This window comes from Apostichopus japonicus, chromosome 17, assembly GCF_037975245.1.
Source record: "Apostichopus japonicus isolate 1M-3 chromosome 17, ASM3797524v1, whole genome shotgun sequence".
NCBI lineage: Eukaryota > Metazoa > Echinodermata > Holothuroidea > Aspidochirotida > Stichopodidae > Apostichopus > Apostichopus japonicus.
This window is the reverse complement of record NC_092577.1, coordinates 4,084,429-4,102,645: the sequence shown is the minus strand read 5'-3', so window position 1 is coordinate 4,102,645 and position 18,217 is coordinate 4,084,429. Positions and strand designations below refer to the sequence as shown.

General features: G+C 36.9%; 1 protein-coding gene across 1 annotated transcript; it reads left to right on the top strand.

Moving 5' to 3' along the window:
- The first annotated feature begins 3,348 nt into the window (after positions 1 to 3,348).
- On the top strand, positions 3,349 to 16,803 carry LOC139984297 (uncharacterized). The gene is made up of 9 exons (XM_071998158.1): positions 3,349 to 3,463; positions 4,312 to 4,472; positions 5,208 to 5,339; positions 6,018 to 6,082; positions 8,324 to 8,429; positions 9,934 to 10,041; positions 11,474 to 11,739; positions 12,536 to 12,797; positions 13,156 to 16,803. Exons 2-9 carry the CDS (start codon positions 4,325 to 4,327, stop codon positions 14,700 to 14,702), a joined length of 2,634 nt encoding a protein of 877 aa, XP_071854259.1. The 5' UTR covers positions 3,349 to 3,463; positions 4,312 to 4,324; the 3' UTR covers positions 14,703 to 16,803.
- Positions 16,804 to 18,217: the final 1,414 nt, after the last annotated feature.

Below are 18,217 nucleotides of genomic sequence, written 5' to 3'. Positions count from 1 at the left end.
GGGTCTTTGCTTTTGTAGGTGATTCTACGTCGCGGCCCACAATACCCGTCAGCCCCACTTTTCAAGGTTTTAAGCCCCAAATTTGTTCAGAATTTGAAAATTCACATTTCTCGTGATTAAACTCACTTCGAAACATACCCATAATGTTGTACAAAATTTCATCTATGGACAACCAATATAGAAAAACTACCTTCAACCCCTAACAGACCGGTCAAAATTGCACAAGTAGAGGGAAGTGTGATGCAGAATGTTGGTCAGAAAGTTTCTAAAATTCCGACACAGTTAATTTATTGGTGTACAAATATTAAACCTCTTATAACGGCTATTATAAAACTTGGTTGAAGGAAATGAAAAAATAGCAGATATTTCCGAAACCGAACACTACACACATAGGCGTAGGAGGCGCGGCGGCAGTGGCGGAGCTAGGGGTATTGGTCAGGAGGGGCGAGAATGGTCTGTACGGGCGCTTTCGACACTATCTAAGCGGAGCGCCACCACTGGTTGGCGCGTAGCGCACAGACAAATTTTGAGTAAAGATACTCCCTAGATCGCCGGAAATGACCCTTTCAGGGCCTGGCTAATTTGCAGATAAACGAAGAATAGGGTGTCATCGCCAAATTACACCAACAAAATGTGACAAATGTCAATAAGTAGATGAGAGCGCAATAAAATAGTCAATAATCTAGAATAAGTAAAAAGTGGTAAAGAGCTGAAAAAGGCGCCAGCAGTCCATTTGAGTCCGTCAGGGGGGGGGCATCCGCCCCCCTGACCGTATGGACGCTCCGCCACTGCGCGGCGGGGGTGCAGCCCCTAATTCGCCATTACTAATGTAAAAGAGAGTTTTGACATAATTGGACCTCCATGCTTTTTATACATCTACATGAGACATGTCGTTGTTTACATTAGCATCCCGCGGTGTACTGCGCAATTTTAACGGACCGTACGGTACATGATGGCATGCGATGTAATCACCGATGCTTGCTTATATGATATTGATATGAACACGTTGAATGCGCGCGAAGCTCGCGAAAATCTTTGGTTATTTTTTCAGGCAAGTCGGACAGTTTTGAGGATTTTCATCCTGGAACGCCATTTTCATGCTCACTGATATGATGTGATATCTGCTGTTTGCGTTACAAATTCGAACGGGCGCGTAGCGAGGAATTTGCCACTGAGGGAGGGGCGAAGCCTGTAGGCAAATTATCTAAGCGTAGCGCCACCATAGGTTGGCGCGAAGCGTACAAGAAAATTTTGGCCGAAAATGCCTCCCAGATCGGTGGAAATGGCACTACCCAGGACCATTTGTTAGCGCGAAGCGTACAAGCAAATTTTGGCCGAAAATGTCTCCCAGATCGCTGGAAATGACACTTCCCAGGCCTTGTAAGTTGCATCTAAGCACTTTCTATTTTGAAATTACTTAGCGATATCATTTAAAAAATGCTGAATGGGGGGGCGGTCGCCCCCATCCCAAAATGCGTCATGTTCCCCGACGACACGGTCGAGTTCGAGACCAGCCACAGTTGGTTTCATAGCACAATTCTACACACGCGTTATGATAGACCATATATAGTATATATATATAGATCATTAGTGAGAGAGGAAAATGGAAACGTCAAAAAAATGGAGTTGTCGGTGTAAGGGGTAGGGTGAGGCACACTTTTACGAAATCATTGATCCGCCACTGGCTACCCTTCAGCGCTGTAATGATGTCACTGTTCCTCTTTCTCTTCCCGGTGTCTTCGCGTTTTTTTTTTTACTCCCTCCTTTTCTCCTTATCTCTTTCTTCTTTTTCTTTCCCCTTCCTTCCTCTCCTCCTCCTCTTTTTCCCCTCTTTTTTCCTTTTTCTTCTCTTTTTTTCTCTCCTCTTTTTCCTACCCGGGGGGGCGCGCGCCACCAACGCCCCCCCCTGGATACGCACCTGATAAGATATATATGTATCGTTCCATGACAGTGCAAAACCTACGCCCCGATATGGTGCGTCAATCCCACTTGAAAATTAGGAAAGGGGTGGGGGGGGACATAAATGACTGAACATGGATAAAACTGAAGAACTGTTCTCGAAGCTCACACCGCGAACTCTTTGGCGCAAAGCTTTATCGGGTGGGTCCAGGGGCGAAGCCCGACAGGGCCCACAGGACGGACTCACATTTAGAAATGTTCAAGTTTGCCTCAGTTTCCTCCCTGAATTCATATGTCACCCATAAATAATTTTGAAATATAAAGTCACATCTGACAAATGATTAGAAAATTGACGTAGGGCGTACACGAGTCAGTTACTAAACATGAGGAAGGGGGGGGGGGTTGGCATTTGATAGTGTGTCCCTCGCCCTTCAGAAAGGGTGGGTGTTGACCCCCACGTCCCCTACCCCTCTTCAGTATATCGATGCCCCTGCCAAAGGTTGGTCCCTTATTCAGAAGTAAGTGCCCACGTTGGGAAGAAAGTACCCTTTCTCATTTAGTAGTTTAAAAGTGCACTTTGTTATTAAAACTGTCACTGATGTGTCCCTCCACTCCAATAGTGTAAAATTTGTATCATATACGGTCATGAAACTCAACTATACTCTTTAGACTCCAACCAATATATCCACCCCATATCCGGCTTTTTCACCCACTTATACAGGTATATGTCCCCGAATACAGCCTCTATATCCTTTACAATCACAAGCTGTACTCTCTGAAATGAAATTATAGCGTGTTAACATGTAAATCAAAATATTTATAGGGTGTAGCTATAGAATTGAAATCTTCAGAAGTACTCTGCATATGATAAATCAATTAAAAAATATATAACGTACCTTCAGAAGTGTAATGCGGATAAACGTTCTCGTTTTACCGGAATCGAATGGGGTCCAAAAATCATAATTGGGAGATGCATCCCCCCCCCATTCCATCCCACCTACCCATATCCCCGTGGTGGAACCAGGAATTACACAGGGTTCAAATGGCGGTAGGGCATGTCACTTTGTAATAAAACTTTGTAATACAACTGCAAAGTCCCCTCAACTTGTAGGAGAAACTTTTAAACTTATCGTTGTGCATGTATATTTGGTTCCAAATGTGCAAAAATAGTAATTTTTATATTTTTGGACATTTCGTCAAGATCATAGCAAAACGGCAATTTTTCGAATTTGGAACGGTTGCATTGTGTGTAAATCATTAACACGATGTCAGTTCTACGCTTCGGTAGTTTACAATAATGGTTATTAACCGTCTGATTTTCTGATCTTAAAAAGCGCGCGAAAAACTACTGCACTGAGTACAGAAAACGCTTCATAAATTGAACTACGCATGCGCTTATTCTCTGCTTTTTATATTCGTACCGTATACGTACGTACGCGCACATAATAGTTCAATTTTAATTCTATGATTCGTTTGCATTATATGACATGCACGGAGGTCGTCAACGGTCGTTGAATTATTAACAACCCTTTTGGACTTCATAGCGTGTTTTCGTTCGTAATTGGTATTATTATTAATATATATTATTAATTGGTAGTATTACTGCAAAAAGTATCATAAACTAAGAGTAGTCTAAGACTAGTAAGAGCCAATAATTGATAATTAATACTAGGCCTAACTTAGACAAGTCATATGTTACTATTTGTTAGGCAGGTCTAGCCTTAGGCTTAAGTAAGGCCTAACCTAAACGCCTCGCTAACTAACTTAATAGCCTAATTCTAGTAATACTAGTATTAATACCTAGGCTATAGTATAATCTATATTTACCAGATATTAGCAAGTTGGCAAGGAGAAACTTATCAAGTATCTCATCACAAAATAGGCACATTGCTGCAAAGATATATAGCCTAGGCCTAGCAGTTTTGACATAACTAACACCGTCATATTTTGTAAGGAAAAGTTCAGAATCAGAGCCGTAAATATGCATCTATCTAGTCTAGGCCTAGGAAAATTAACAGTTAGTTCATTAAGTGGCAAGCAACAGCATAATAATGTACGTTGTGAGAAAAATGAGAAAGGAAATGTTCACAGGATAAAGATGTGAAAATGAATTAAGGAAGATTTTCTTTGCCAGGAAGGGACCACTTAAATTTAAGTGAGGAACACACAATACAAAGCAATTCTGTCACAAAGCACATTAGACTCAGAGTCAGAGGCTTTCCCTACCCCTTCCCACAGCCACACAATATGTTGGACCAATATTTTGGCATCCAAGCCTCAAAACGAACTAGGCCTACCCAAGTATCTTCTCTTACTCTTATTTCTGTTAAAATTAGTTCTCCTCTAATTATGTGGCTAAGTCACATGTAAGTTTTGTATGCGCAGTCTCAATTTTTAATTATCTTTTTATAGAATTAGTCAACATATGACTATGAGCATGTCATCCAAAGAAGATAAAGAGTATGGGGACCTACGGCAATTCTTCACAGCTCAAGGTTGGGCTGAATTATCCAGTTATGAAAAGCTCCGGTTACAGAACATGAAGCGTAACTATGAAATGATGGTTCAGATTGGTAAGAAGAAGATGCATAAATTCTAAAATTAGCTTAACTGATAAAAAAAACTATGTGCATTGGTGTGTAATATGTACATGTATATGTTTCCAAATATAACTTTTGTAACGCTTTTTATGTTTTCACTATTAACTTAGTCTCATAAACTTTTATATGTCTTAACCTGTATTTTGATGTTCTGTATATTGTTATATTTTTATCCTATTTATAAATTTCTCTGTAAATTTATACTGGAATAAAGAAATGAAATGAGTGAAGAGGGGACAAACTTTGCTGCTTGACTCATAGAATTCAATGAGTACATTTTTTGAAAATGATCAGACCCAGTCAAAGTATAAATTTTTAGTCATGAAATCTGGTGAACCTAACAAATTTTCAGCCCATAGTTGTATGCTGTAATATTTGTTTTCTCTTTGAAATTACATCATCAAAGTTAATTATAAATTCCTTCCATTGTTACTTTTCAGTTTTTAGTAACAAGAAAACAATAGCTATGCTAATGAGGCAAACAAATATTTTTGTTCTCTTCAAGGACTGTGTCAATGCCAGATTTTATGACTCAGAAGAGGAGACAAATTTTCAGCCAATAGTTGTTTGCTGTTTACATGTTTTCTTCTTGAAATTACATAATCAAAGTTAATTATAAATTCCTTCCATTGTTACTTTTCAGTTTTTAGTAACAAGAAAACAATAGCTATGCTAATGAGGCAAACAAATATTTTTGCTCTCTTCAAGGACTGACTGTGTCAATGCCAGAATTTATGACTCAGAAGAGGAGACAGACCAGAAAAAGATCACGGGATGACAGTGATGATGATATTAATGATGATGACTGGCGACCCACTAAGAAAGTTGTAATAAAACCAGGTTTGTGTTACTTTGAATAAGGCAAAGGTTCATTATTTTTGTTTAATCTTTAATAAAATAATATGAAACATAATCATATGGCTCAAAAATAAATAGAATAAATACAGTAGCACATCTGATATACAATATCAGCAAATAAAAAGATTGAGCTTGATCAAACTATAGAAACAACCCTGAATAAAATATTTTACTTAATTTTTTTAATAAGAAAGAACTGTCCTTATTGGTTCCATTTGGTAAATTTTGAACACAAGTTTTTAAAATATTTATTGCTCAAAAATGCATTCATATAAAACTACTCAGATTAGTCAGTATTAAAATACTTGTTATAATCTACTTTTTAAAGTAGTATCCTTTTTATGTTACCAAACTTAGGGTAATCATTTTTGTATGTTTTAATCTATTATCCTTTTAAGCTGGAATAATCCAATTTGAATATTCATTACAAAAGTAAAAAAAAATCCATTAACTTCTCATTACATCCATAATTAATTTAATTTTTCAGTTATTTTTCTCAGTCTGTTTAAATTGTTTTAATTTATTCCTTCCTTTCCACAAGTTTCACAAACAGGGGAAATATACATCCAGTGTTTTTTTTTTAGTATTTATTATTTATGTAGTGTTAATGTAATTGATGCTTCTTAATTGTATTATTGCTTACAATTATTTGTACTGCAGGAAGGAGATCTAAGAGCAAACTGCAGCTATCAACTAACCAAACTGTTTGCAACAATCAACCTCAGGTAAGTGTAATGATTATATATTTTGATAAACTCCTTTTATAGAACTGTATCAACCCCATTGTGTCAACAAACCCACTCTTTGTTATTGCTTGGTTCTGGATGCATAGCCTTTTTTCACTTTCATCTAATTTTCACTAATCATCATTGATAACCTTTTCTCTTTTTCATTTGGCTATTTTGTAGCTTCCTGTTTGTCTTAATTGAGAATTCTTGACTGAAAGTGTCATGCTCTGAGTATTTTCATCAACGCAGGAATCTGTGTCCTGGATGCAAAATCTTCAAACTGCTTGTGTCCGACAGATGCAACTTTGTTTTATTTTGAGAAACAAACCCCTTGTACACACACCCACAACTAGGCCTTTGGCAAGCATAACAAGACAGTCGGTTATGCATTTAATATTGATATTTACCTCATGGCTCTGATCTTTTCATAGGGAATAAATTATTGGAACTGCATATAGGCGTAGGGGACCATTTTAGTTTGGGGGGGCAGAATCTTTTGTGCCCGAAAGTTCCCATGACACTATCTAAGCGGAGCACCACCATCAGTTGGCGCGTAGCGTACAAGAAATTTTTTGGCCAAAAATGCCTCTCAGATTGCCGGAAATGGCACTTCTGAGGCCTTGCAAGTTGCATCTAAACATTCTTTATTTTATAATCTCACATTTTAGAAATTTACACTTCCCCAAAAATTTGATAAATTAGAAGAAGAAAAAACTGGTAACATCACTTTGAAGTGGAAAAATAGGACAGTATATTTTTTAAGCTCCTTTTTAGTTATCGTATTTATTATTTTATTACAGTACTCAGCTACTGTACCTCCAGAAAAACATACATTGTTCAACGACACGTATGCGGGATAATGTCGCTGTGTTGGGTGAAATTGCAATTTGTCTCACAAAAAAAGTATATAAAATAAAAAGGAATATGATAAACCTGTACTTCTAGGCTTGTAGGCACCCCCCCCCACCATCCATGAACAATAAAACGTTTCTTATATACACTCATGTCGGGGATGTCAAGGTATACAGTTGAATAGTTAGAAAATTTTTGATAGTGCAAAAAGCGTGGATAAGCTGCGCTTACAGTGGTGTTACACGGAAATATTGGGCCAACATGATGCTAACTAAAGAAAATCATTAGGCCTATATTAATATTAATGTCACAAAACAAATAACATAAAACGCTTTCCACAGAATTTTCGGGCAAAAATTTGAAAAAGATTCGGGCAAACTACTGCATATTTATATATATATATATATATATATAAATATTTTTTTCCCTCTTAGGCTGCCCAAATTTTTCAGGACTTTTGCCCGAATTTCTTGTCCTCTGGAAATTTGAGGGGGGAGCAGTCTGTCCCCCGCCTCGTACGCCTATGCATATAGCAACGAATATGCTATTCTAAAAGGTCAGATTGCTGTACAAGTGCAAAGATGTACATAGCAAGTTTTGTACACAGGAACAATAATATTTTGTAAGAAATATTCATAGCCTCCTTCAAAACTGCTACACATACTGTGAGCCCTAATTATTACACAGCCCCTCCCCTTTCCTTCCCCTCCCTTCCCTAGTTGGAAAATCCTAGATCTGACATTGAACAACATATGTAGGGCGGAGTGTATAGCCTAGTGGTTAACGCCGGCGTCTCCCAGTCATGAGATCCCCGGTTCGATTCCCCGCCGACAGCAATGTGTGTCGTCTGGCAAGGGTGTTGTTCAATAACAACTTCCTGACATGGACGTTAAATGGATGTGTGCCGAGAGATTGGCTTCGGTCAGCTTGCGAGTCTACAAGCCTCCATGGCTTCTTTCGCAAGTTCCTGCTTGCAGGAAGATCACATATACATACATACATACATACACGCATACATACATACATACATGTATCAATATATACCACATCAGTCAATTTGAAGAAAGGCTATCAGTATGACATTTATTTATATACTGGGACGGTCATCCAATCACTATATTAAGAGTATACTGCATTTGGGCCCAAATATGCTAGATATTCAAATATGGTCACCTTTGGTCAAAATTTTTAAACTGTTTGATAACAACCTTCAAGTAAATTGTCCTCACTGGGACATTCAGTCTTCTTGTGCGTTCCTTAAAACACCTGAGAACAATTTGGAGAGTAAAGACCTCCAGGAAAGTCCTTTCTGAAAGCTCCTAGCAAGTATAGCGTGCTATAATATGGGGCCTATACTGACTACCTTTAATTACTTTGTCCATATAGCATTGTATGCCTCTGCTTGGGGATTGTGAAGAGTCTACCATTAAAGACCCTGATGGAGTTGACAAACAGACCAAACTAAATGGGAAGAAAAGAAAGAAAAGTAAAGGTAATGTTGAAAACTTATCATTTTTGGCTTTCAAGTCACCTTTAATTTCATTCACATTTTTTCTTGACACTCAGAGAAGACGCAGTGATAGCTGTATCCAGAGCCTATTGTTATACTAGATGTAGTTATCATGTATTGATTAACGATAAATGTGGCTTGAACTATGTTAATTTATCATCTTTTCTCATGTTTTTGTGTTATTAATGATATGAAAATATATGCCATTTGGAAGAGCACTTCCATTTTTTTGGGTGAGTTAAATTATTTTGTTGTTAGTTCACCACATGGATGTTTTGCATGGAAAAAATGAATATTGCAAGCTTGCAGCCATTGAACTAAATCCTTTTCAAAACCTCAAAAGACTGCCATTAGGGTGTGATCTCACAGATTTAACCTTCAATCAGGGATGTAAGTCTTCCGTATTTTTACGGAAATCCGGTGTTTTTTTTAATTCCAATAAGTCTTCCGTATTTTTACGGAAATCCGTTTTTTTTTAATTCCAATAAAGTTCCACAAAATTGTTCGAATATCAAAGACACAACGCGGCAAAAATGCCTGGAACGTTGCAGCAAGCTAACTTCAATTTTCACTCATCGATCACTCAAAATACCATTTCCAGTTTCGCATCATCGCATTGGGCTGTACAACATTGTGCCATGTGAATATCGTTGCGTACGTGCGAACTTCAAATCGCTATAGCTCATTTCTGTCGTTGAAAAACCTTGCCTAATTCATGTTGATTGGACTGCTAATTAATATCTTCTTAAGTGCTGGTGCTCGACATAAGTTTTGGAATTAACGCTTGTGATATTTTTGAGCGGCGGAAATCTACGGGATACGCATATGAAAGTCGATATTTGTGATCGCATTCGAATGTGAGACTGTTTTTTATTCCGTAGTTCGCTGCGACGTATTCGTAACTTTGAGCTAGCCTAACATAACGATAGTGTGTAAGTAGTAAGAACTAGGGGTAGGATGTGTTAGCGCTAATACTTCTAAGCTAGCCTAACATACAGTAACGATAGTGTGTAAGTAGTCAGAGCTAGGAGTAGGATGTGTTAGGACGGCATTCACCTGGGGTCTCCGAATATTTTTCCGGTTTTTTTTTTGGGCTGCACTTACATCCCTGTTCAATACTTCTTGAAAATCAGATTTGAGTTGTGTCTAAAAGTAATAAAATGTTAAGAAAAGTTGGATGTCTTTAATGAAATTTTGAAATGTCATTATATTATTATTGCAGTAAAAACTCTGTTATTGTTATGTATTGTTTGTCGCTGGTTTCAGTCATATTGACAATCAATTTATTATTCCAACATCAAAATGTCAGATAATGAGGGTGTTTCAAAATAATGTGAAAATGTACAAAAGCTAATAAAAAACCATCCAGTATAATTTATTATATATAGCAGAATCCAAACCCAATAATCATTGACTATTTTTGTAATGTAGAAATGCCTAACTAGTATGAAACTTTTAGAAAACCAGTTTATCATTTCCTTGATAGATGATGTGGAAGCATCTGGTAAAGAGCCTAAACGTTACTATCCAAGGAGGAATCAAACCTCTGTTTGCTACAAGGAGGAAACTGTGCCAGATGATGACCATTTCATTTGTAAGTAGAACCACTTAATTTGAGGACAACTTCAAAGGAAGACTTACAGCTAGTGACTTTGTATTATATTTTAACTGCATTATTCTAGTAGTTGTAAAACAACAAATTGAGGCTTTCTTATTTTGACATTAGAATTGTGTAATCGGTTATATGTAACATTTTCATGGATGTATTTCAGGATTCAATTTCAAGGGTAAAATTAAGCAGCGGCTGTGAGCCAGATGGCCCCCATAACTTAATTATCACTTAATCTCCCAGCAAAACTATTAAAATACCTTTATTTAAGCAAAATACTCTAAAAACCTTTAAAACTTTTTTTTACTTTAAGTGACAAAAAAAATATATATGTATATTTTTTAGGACTTGGTTAAGAGTAGAAATATTGTATTTAGTCATGCTAACCATTGGTAATTATTAAGTTTTTTGGACAGCCAGGCATGATACATGCAGTGATACAAATCAGACTCACAAACCAACAGTTATGTAAGTCAGGTATTTTTAATAAAGGACACAGATGATGTAAAAATGGGCATAGATGGTAATTATCTTACAAATTAACTTCATTTTGGGCCTTTAAAAACCTTTATTTTTATGTTTGAAGCCTTTAAAACATTTATTTCATCATTTACAACCTTTAAAAAAAACAAAACATTTTTTTATCGAAACTTTGTGAGTGGGCGTGACAACATATGATCTATATTGATATCATGATGGCAAGCAAGCTGAAAAGAGTCTGTTTTAGTTAAAATGTATAATGGTCTAATTTTTCCTCATCTGAGGACAAATGTGATTCTTACAGACAAGTTATAGAACACCAAAAGAACGTCAACATTCAAAGAAACATTCAAAATGTGTGAGGGCATTCAGGGCTGTGCTTTGAATGCCGGCTGGGTTTGTGCTGTAGTGGGATCCACATCCTGGGGGATGGGTATAAGGGGTGGGTGTTCCCTTCTTGTTCCTATTCAGGACTAACTTCTGTGCCAAGTATTCTCCCATATTTTGGTAATGGCAAAAGTTGTTAAATTAATCATCAAAAGTACTGTCTGGTGGCCATATAAAATACTGTTTGTGCTGGGCTGCTCTCTGAACTGCCAGGCCCAGCCGTCTGCCACCATCTGGAGTGAGCACATCCGTTGGCAATACAGACCCCACTTACTATAGTCCAGGTCCTTGCAAAAGGAAAGTTTTAGCTGTCAAAAGTAGCTTCTATTCAAGCAACCCATATGGATTGTTAGATATAAGACATTGACATGGATATTAATTCAACAGTGAAGGATATGCTTCTCTTCTCTACACTAATTGTATTATATTGTCTGCCACTGGAGTATCCATTTAAAGTTTTATTTACCCAATTGATGTAACTGGAAACCCACAAAAGTTTTCATATTGATGAGGAATGCATTTTATGTTACTTTGACCATTGTTTATATAGACTGTGAAGATTGTCAGGAATTTAACGAATCTTCGTGCCACAAGCATCCGCTAATTATCATCGAAGATAAACCAGTATCACAGCGAAGCAGACACAGAGCAAAGAACAGCCTCCCACAGGGACTGTCCATCAAAGAGACACCAATTGTAGGTGCTGGACTTGGTGTATTTGCCGATAAATCTTTCCCTAAAGGTGTGCGGTTTGGACCATATAAGGGAGAAGTTGTCAAACAAGAGGAAGCTTTCGGTAGTGGTTACGCCTGGGAGGTAAGTGTCCCTTTAATCACAACCTGGATTTGCCCATTATGTGAAATTGCAATGGCAACATGGGAGTTTAATCTTGATATGGTTTCTCAGAAGTTCAACACTTAATAACCCACATGATGTCATCCCTCCATCTCCTCCCACTCTCAGAGATCAAATTGTAGCAGTTATCTCCTAAGCTGACATTGACTAACAATATGGTTTGCATCACTGCAGTAAAGTCTTGGAGTTGTGACCAAAATTTAAACCCCGAAAAGTACAAATCCAGTAACTCCATGTGAAATGCAGTTGACACCTATTTAATATTGTTGAAATATTGGTGAAAAGTGAACACAAAGTACCTTTTCACATTAGAATGTTAAAGATCATCAGTATAGGCCCCAAGTTTTAGCATGCTAAAACTTGCTAAATATTTTGAAAGTCTACATTCTTGTGGTCTGTATCTTCAAGTTACCAGTACTGCCATAACTATTGAGAAATTTTAACTGAGACCACTCAGTGTCCCAGTGGGGATAAATACTGTGAGGGTGGCAGTCGAATACTTCTTGAAGTAAGTTGGAGCATGGGTGACCATACATTGACTTCCTAGCATATTGGGGGCCAATGTCGATGACCATTGGTAGTAACTTTATTGAAAATTGTTTATGCTTTAAATTAAACTAATTTACAATTATTGGCAAGCTTAATTTTTTATGCCCTGATTAGTTTTCAATCTTTTGGTCAGTCTGGATAATGTTTATTTCTATAGTACTATGGTACATAAACCATTTTCTTTCATGTCCTCTCAACTGTTTGACAGATATGTTCAAGTGGTAAGCCGTCTCATTACATCGATGCAAAGAATGAGACCAAATCAAACTGGATGAGGTTTGTCAACTGTGCAAGAGATGACAGGGAACAAAATCTTGTTGCTTTTCAATATCTTGGACAAATATATTACCGCTCGTACAAACCAATTCCATGTGGCACTGAGCTTTTAGTGTACTATGGAAAAGATTATGCCAGAGATCTGGGGATAGAAAGAATCTTTCCAGATGAGTCTAAAAGGTTTCACCAAACAAGTAAGTTAAATGCTAAAGAAATTTTCTTCTTTTTAGATCTTCTTGGTTAAATTGTACTACCTCAAAACATAGACTTTAATCTATTTTTTGTAACAGTTCTGCCATATAGTAATGAAGATTATGAGGATAACAAATTTCTGTGCTTTGAAAAGATATAGAGGCAAATGGACAACTTCCCATACATACATACCTTGATTGGGTGCTTAATTATTTCCTCTGTTGTTGAGGTATAAATTGTTGTCGTGAGCATATACAATTGGAAGGAGTAACTTTCAAACATTTTTTTTTAATACCAAAAGCATCCTCCTCCCCTGCCTTCTCCCTGAATAACTGTAAAGTGTACCACTTCTACTTTCAGTGCCAGGAACTTCAAGTTTCGGCTGTGAGGATTGTGGGCGTCTATTCACCATTCAGATATACTTGCTGAAGCATCTGAAGTATACACATGGGAAGCCAATTTTCTTCCCGAGACCCACCTCAGTACAAGGCTCAAATAAAGGTATAATGTCTACTAACAGCAGCATCCCAAGTAAAGTTTTCATTGGGAGACAGAACTCTGTCCATGACTTTGGAGCAGGTAACGATGCGTCAACCAGTTCTTTGGATCATATCCACAGCAGTGAAACAAAGAAAACTCTTGACAGCTTAGATAGACCGATCGAAAATAGTAATAAAATTTGGTCAGAATCTGGGCAAACATATCAGAAAGTAGCAACACAGATGATAATCTCTAAAGCTGGCATTGAACATAATAAGAATACAGATGGTCGTATAGAAGAGCCACACATCAAAGTAAAAAACAGAGGGATGAACTATCAACTTCAGAAAACACCTTTGAAAGACAGAGACTCATTGCAGGACCATCACATTGAAGACACAAGAACAGAATTCATGAAGAGTGGATTTTGTCGTAAAAGAATTGAAACTTCTCTAAAAGACTGCAATAGTATAGGGCAAAGTGAACGATGTACACAAAATGAAATATCAAATCGTCAATTTAAACCATGTGATAAAACTCATCAGTGTAAAACCTGTGGTAAGTCTTTCAGAGGGTCAAGTCATCTGATTACACATGAAAGAATTCATTCTGGTGATAAACCATATCAATGCAAAACCTGTGGTAAGTCTTTCAATCAGTCAAGTCATCTGATTGCACATGAAAGAATTCATTCTGGTGATAAACCATATCAATGCAAAACCTGTGGTAAGTCTTTCAAAGTGTTAAGTAATCTGATTACACATGAAAGAATTCATTCTGGTGATAAACCGTATCAATGCAAAACCTGTGGTAAGTCTTTCAATCAGTCATGTAGTCTGCTTACACATGAAAGAATTCATTCTGGTGATAAACCATATCAATGCAAAACCTGTGGTAAGTCTTTCAATCAGTCAAGTCATCTGATTGCACATGAAAGAATTCATTCTGGTGAAAAACCATATCAATGCAAAACCTGTGGTAAGTCTTTCAAAGTGTTAAGTAATCTGATTACACATGAAAGAATTCATTCTGGTGATAAACCATATCAATGCAAAACCTGTGGTAAGTCTTTCAATCAGTCATGTAGTCTGCTTACACATGAAAGAATTCATTCTGGTGATAAACCATATCAATGCAAAACCTGTGGTAAGTCTTTCAATCAGTCATGTCATCTGCTTTCACATGAAAGAATCCATTCTGGTGAAAAACCATATCAATGCAAAACTTGTGGTAAGTCTTTCAATCAGTCAGGTAATCTGACTACACATGAAAGAATTCATTCTAGTGATAAACCATATCAATGCAAAAATTCCTTCACACAAACAGGCCATTTGAAGAAAAACAAAAAACTACTTGAAAATAATGTGAAAGGAAATGACAACACTCTCGCTGATGAAAAACAGGGAAATACAATTTGCGAAGAGTAGAGAAATATTTTTTTTACATAAATCTGATATTCAGATTTTGTGGCCAAACAAAGAAAAAAGCGTTTGCATCTTTAGTAGAGGAAATTGGCCTATACATCCTGGTTTAGCCTCATATATCATAAATGTTATTTTGTGCAAAAATTGTATGTAAATAGCCGGAGCAAGATTAGTAACAAATTATTGGATTGATTATATATTTGCTATAATTTATGAAGGAAATTTATTATAAAATGCAATTAATTTATCAACTCAGGACAATTTTTCTAAATACATACAGGCGTTTTTATACATATAGAGTAACCCTTAGTACAATACACAGTCACACATGTCTAGTTCTGGATGTGCCAGATATTAAGGATCAACTGAATCCAATGCAACATTGACATCTCCATTAAAAACGTATTTTTGTACCAGGTTCTTTTGTAACAAATATTTCAAATAATATTTAATCATATCGAACAGCACTGGCAGATCAAGTGTGAAGGGCTATAGGGGACTCTCATTTGGAAAAAAACGGGGGATTCTGAGGCATATTTAGACTAGAAACTAGGTCTAAATGCAAGGTTAAACTGCATTTGAATGTTTGTACATTTACCCTGTATCAATGCCTAAACAGTAGATACAGTTGATAATGCATCTGGGTTGGTTGTGTGCTGTAGCATTTAATTGCATCACCAGCCCAACCTTGACCTATCATAGAAATTTTACAATCAGCCTTTTTAACATCAGTTTGAAAACACGTGAATGGTTCCATTTGGAAAAATTTGTCCAATTGTCAAAATTGAGTACAAACACCCCCATCCACATCCCAGGATCTTCATAAAATTGTGACTTACACTGAGTTTATGAATGTAAAACTTTCTGCTTCTTTCTATATTTCATCATTACATTAGTGCATTTCTTTGCAAAGTATTTTGACAGTTTGCTTATTTTTCACTAGAGAATGTTGCGTATTTAAATTTCCTAGTGGAAACGGTTCCTTTAATTTTGATTTTCAATGTTTTCCATTTTCTATTACAATAAATTTGAACCAAGTCACAACAGCTGCAAACAGATATACTGGGGTTGAAAATTTGAAACTATTAAATATTTCATCAGTGTTGACCCTAAAGTTTTTTGAATGCTCAGAAATGCTTCAAGTTTTCAAAAGTATAATTATCCTAGAGGCATTAAGTAGCAGCAGAATGCATGATGTTGAAATATATGCGTGGGTGACCATTATAGACTTTCTAGGTAAATGTATCGGATAATTCCGCATGACCTTATATCCTTCCCTATTTAGATTGTTAATTTAAATTTAATTCCAATGTATATGTATAGTCCTCTTTATATTTACATCTTCAAATCAGCTTATTGCAAATAAAGAAAATCTTAACCGTTTCCCAATATCTTTTATGAGAGAGGGTGTCGTGTAATGGTAAGAAGGGAGGGTTGGGGGCAAGGGTTCTGTTCTTTCGCCCTACCCATTCCCATTGCAATGTTACCGCACTGAAACGGCTCTGATAACATGTTTGTAGTCGTGTAGTACAACGAGCAAGAGTATGATGTCCCATCGTAGGCTATAGATCGAACATCAAATGACTTTGTGAACCAGTTTACCTTCCTTCTCGATTAATTGTTTGCTAATTACTGTTGAATTGTTCAGACCTTGTTAGAAAGATTCCGAAATAACATTAATCAATTTAGTCTATTGATGCACAATGACCAGGCTAATAAATAAATATATATAACTGGACGGACAAGATTTCAAGTGATTTATTTAAATAACTTTGTATTTTCGAATTTCTTCTGGCTTGCTGTCTCACTCTCTCCCCCTTGTAGATTTCATATCCATGGTTTTACCACTTAACCTCACCCCGCAAACTGCATTGCAACATAAAGTCCCAGCTTTATAACTAGAAAATGTTGGATAGGTAAGTCGGAATGACACTGTCCACGAGTTGATTTTCCAGCATAGCGACCAAAATGTATTTACATGGCGTGGGTATTACTATTTTACATGCATGTGTGCACAGTACCTCATATCTGCTGGTAAACAGTGAAGCTAGCTAGTAACAAACTTATATACTACATAATAATTATAATACGGAAGCTAATTTATTTTCATATGGAATTCTTTCAGATGTAAAAAAATCAATAATTTGCCTATGAAGCCAAAGTCATTGTTGCCTCATTGTAGCCCAAAGCCATTGTAATTGTACCAATTAAAAAACATGCGTTTTTATTAATAGTACGAAAATGAGGGTAATTATACGCTAAGCTAATTATTTTCTTTCTGTGGGGGTGGTTGAGGTGTCGTTTCCCAGATATAACAATGACCTTAGCTCATGCACATTCAACACAAAAACCTAAAATGTTATCGCGCTTCGAGCGCAGTGGTTTGCCGTGACCAGATTTACCCGATGTACAAGTGTAGGCCTATATATAGACAACGTTCATATCCACTTAGAATTAGCTACCTATACCTCATATACAGTTATGTTAATTCGCACTAATGTGTGTGCGAATCCGAAACATTTTGTGCAACTGGAAATGTCAACATTTTTGGCTTACAGTCAACGTTTCAGTTTTGTTATTTTTTTTATGGCAATCCATGCAATTGCCCCTCCCCCCAATAATTTGGTTGGGGGATGGAATATCTTTCGCCCCCCTACCCTTAGTATTTGGACAATAAATTCGTGATGACATGTGCATGAGAAGAGTTTCTAATGGCTCAGTGGATCTTATTTTTGTATATGATTCTTACCGCATCACATTGCACCACTTCGTCTAAACGTGCCAAATTTTCGCACCCCGTAGATAGCTCGTGCCTTCGGCGCATGCCCTCCCGGTATCGTCATTTTGCCCTTTATCAACCCACATATCAGGACCTTTTTTAACATACTAACCAGAGGGCCGTGGCCCCTAGTCGCCTACACGGTCCACCCATTTAGCTCATTTGGTGCCCACACTAGGTCCCTTTGAGGTATGTAAAACAAATAGTAATAACACAAACCTAACAATTAATGTATCCCTTAATTTCCCATATGAATTTCCTATAGCATATATATAGGCTACGGCTACCATTAGAATGCCCTAGCGTGTTTTCATATCTGGTTATTAACGTAGCAATTATTATATTTCAACAAGTACACCAGCCGTTGCAATCAACACAAATTTGTGCTTATATCCAAGACCACCTGTCATGGATTTCTGTCCTTGTCACGTGAGTACTTATCAAAATATATATTACCTTCAAGTACCTGTGTAAAACATCGAATGTTTAGTAAAGAACTATTCTTCCTCTATAAAGTGAGTTTACCGAATTGAAGTTTTCTAATTTACCTTAAAACATGAGATCTCAAAATAAAGAATGTTTAAATGCATCTAACAAGACCTGGCAAGTGCCAATTCCGGCAATCTGGGAGGTGTTTTTCGCAAAATTTTCTGTTACTACTGTTCTGTTCTGTTACTCTCGTAGCGCCCGCTTAGTTAATCAACGTGACAAGTCCGTCCCTCAAAGCAAGTCGACCCTC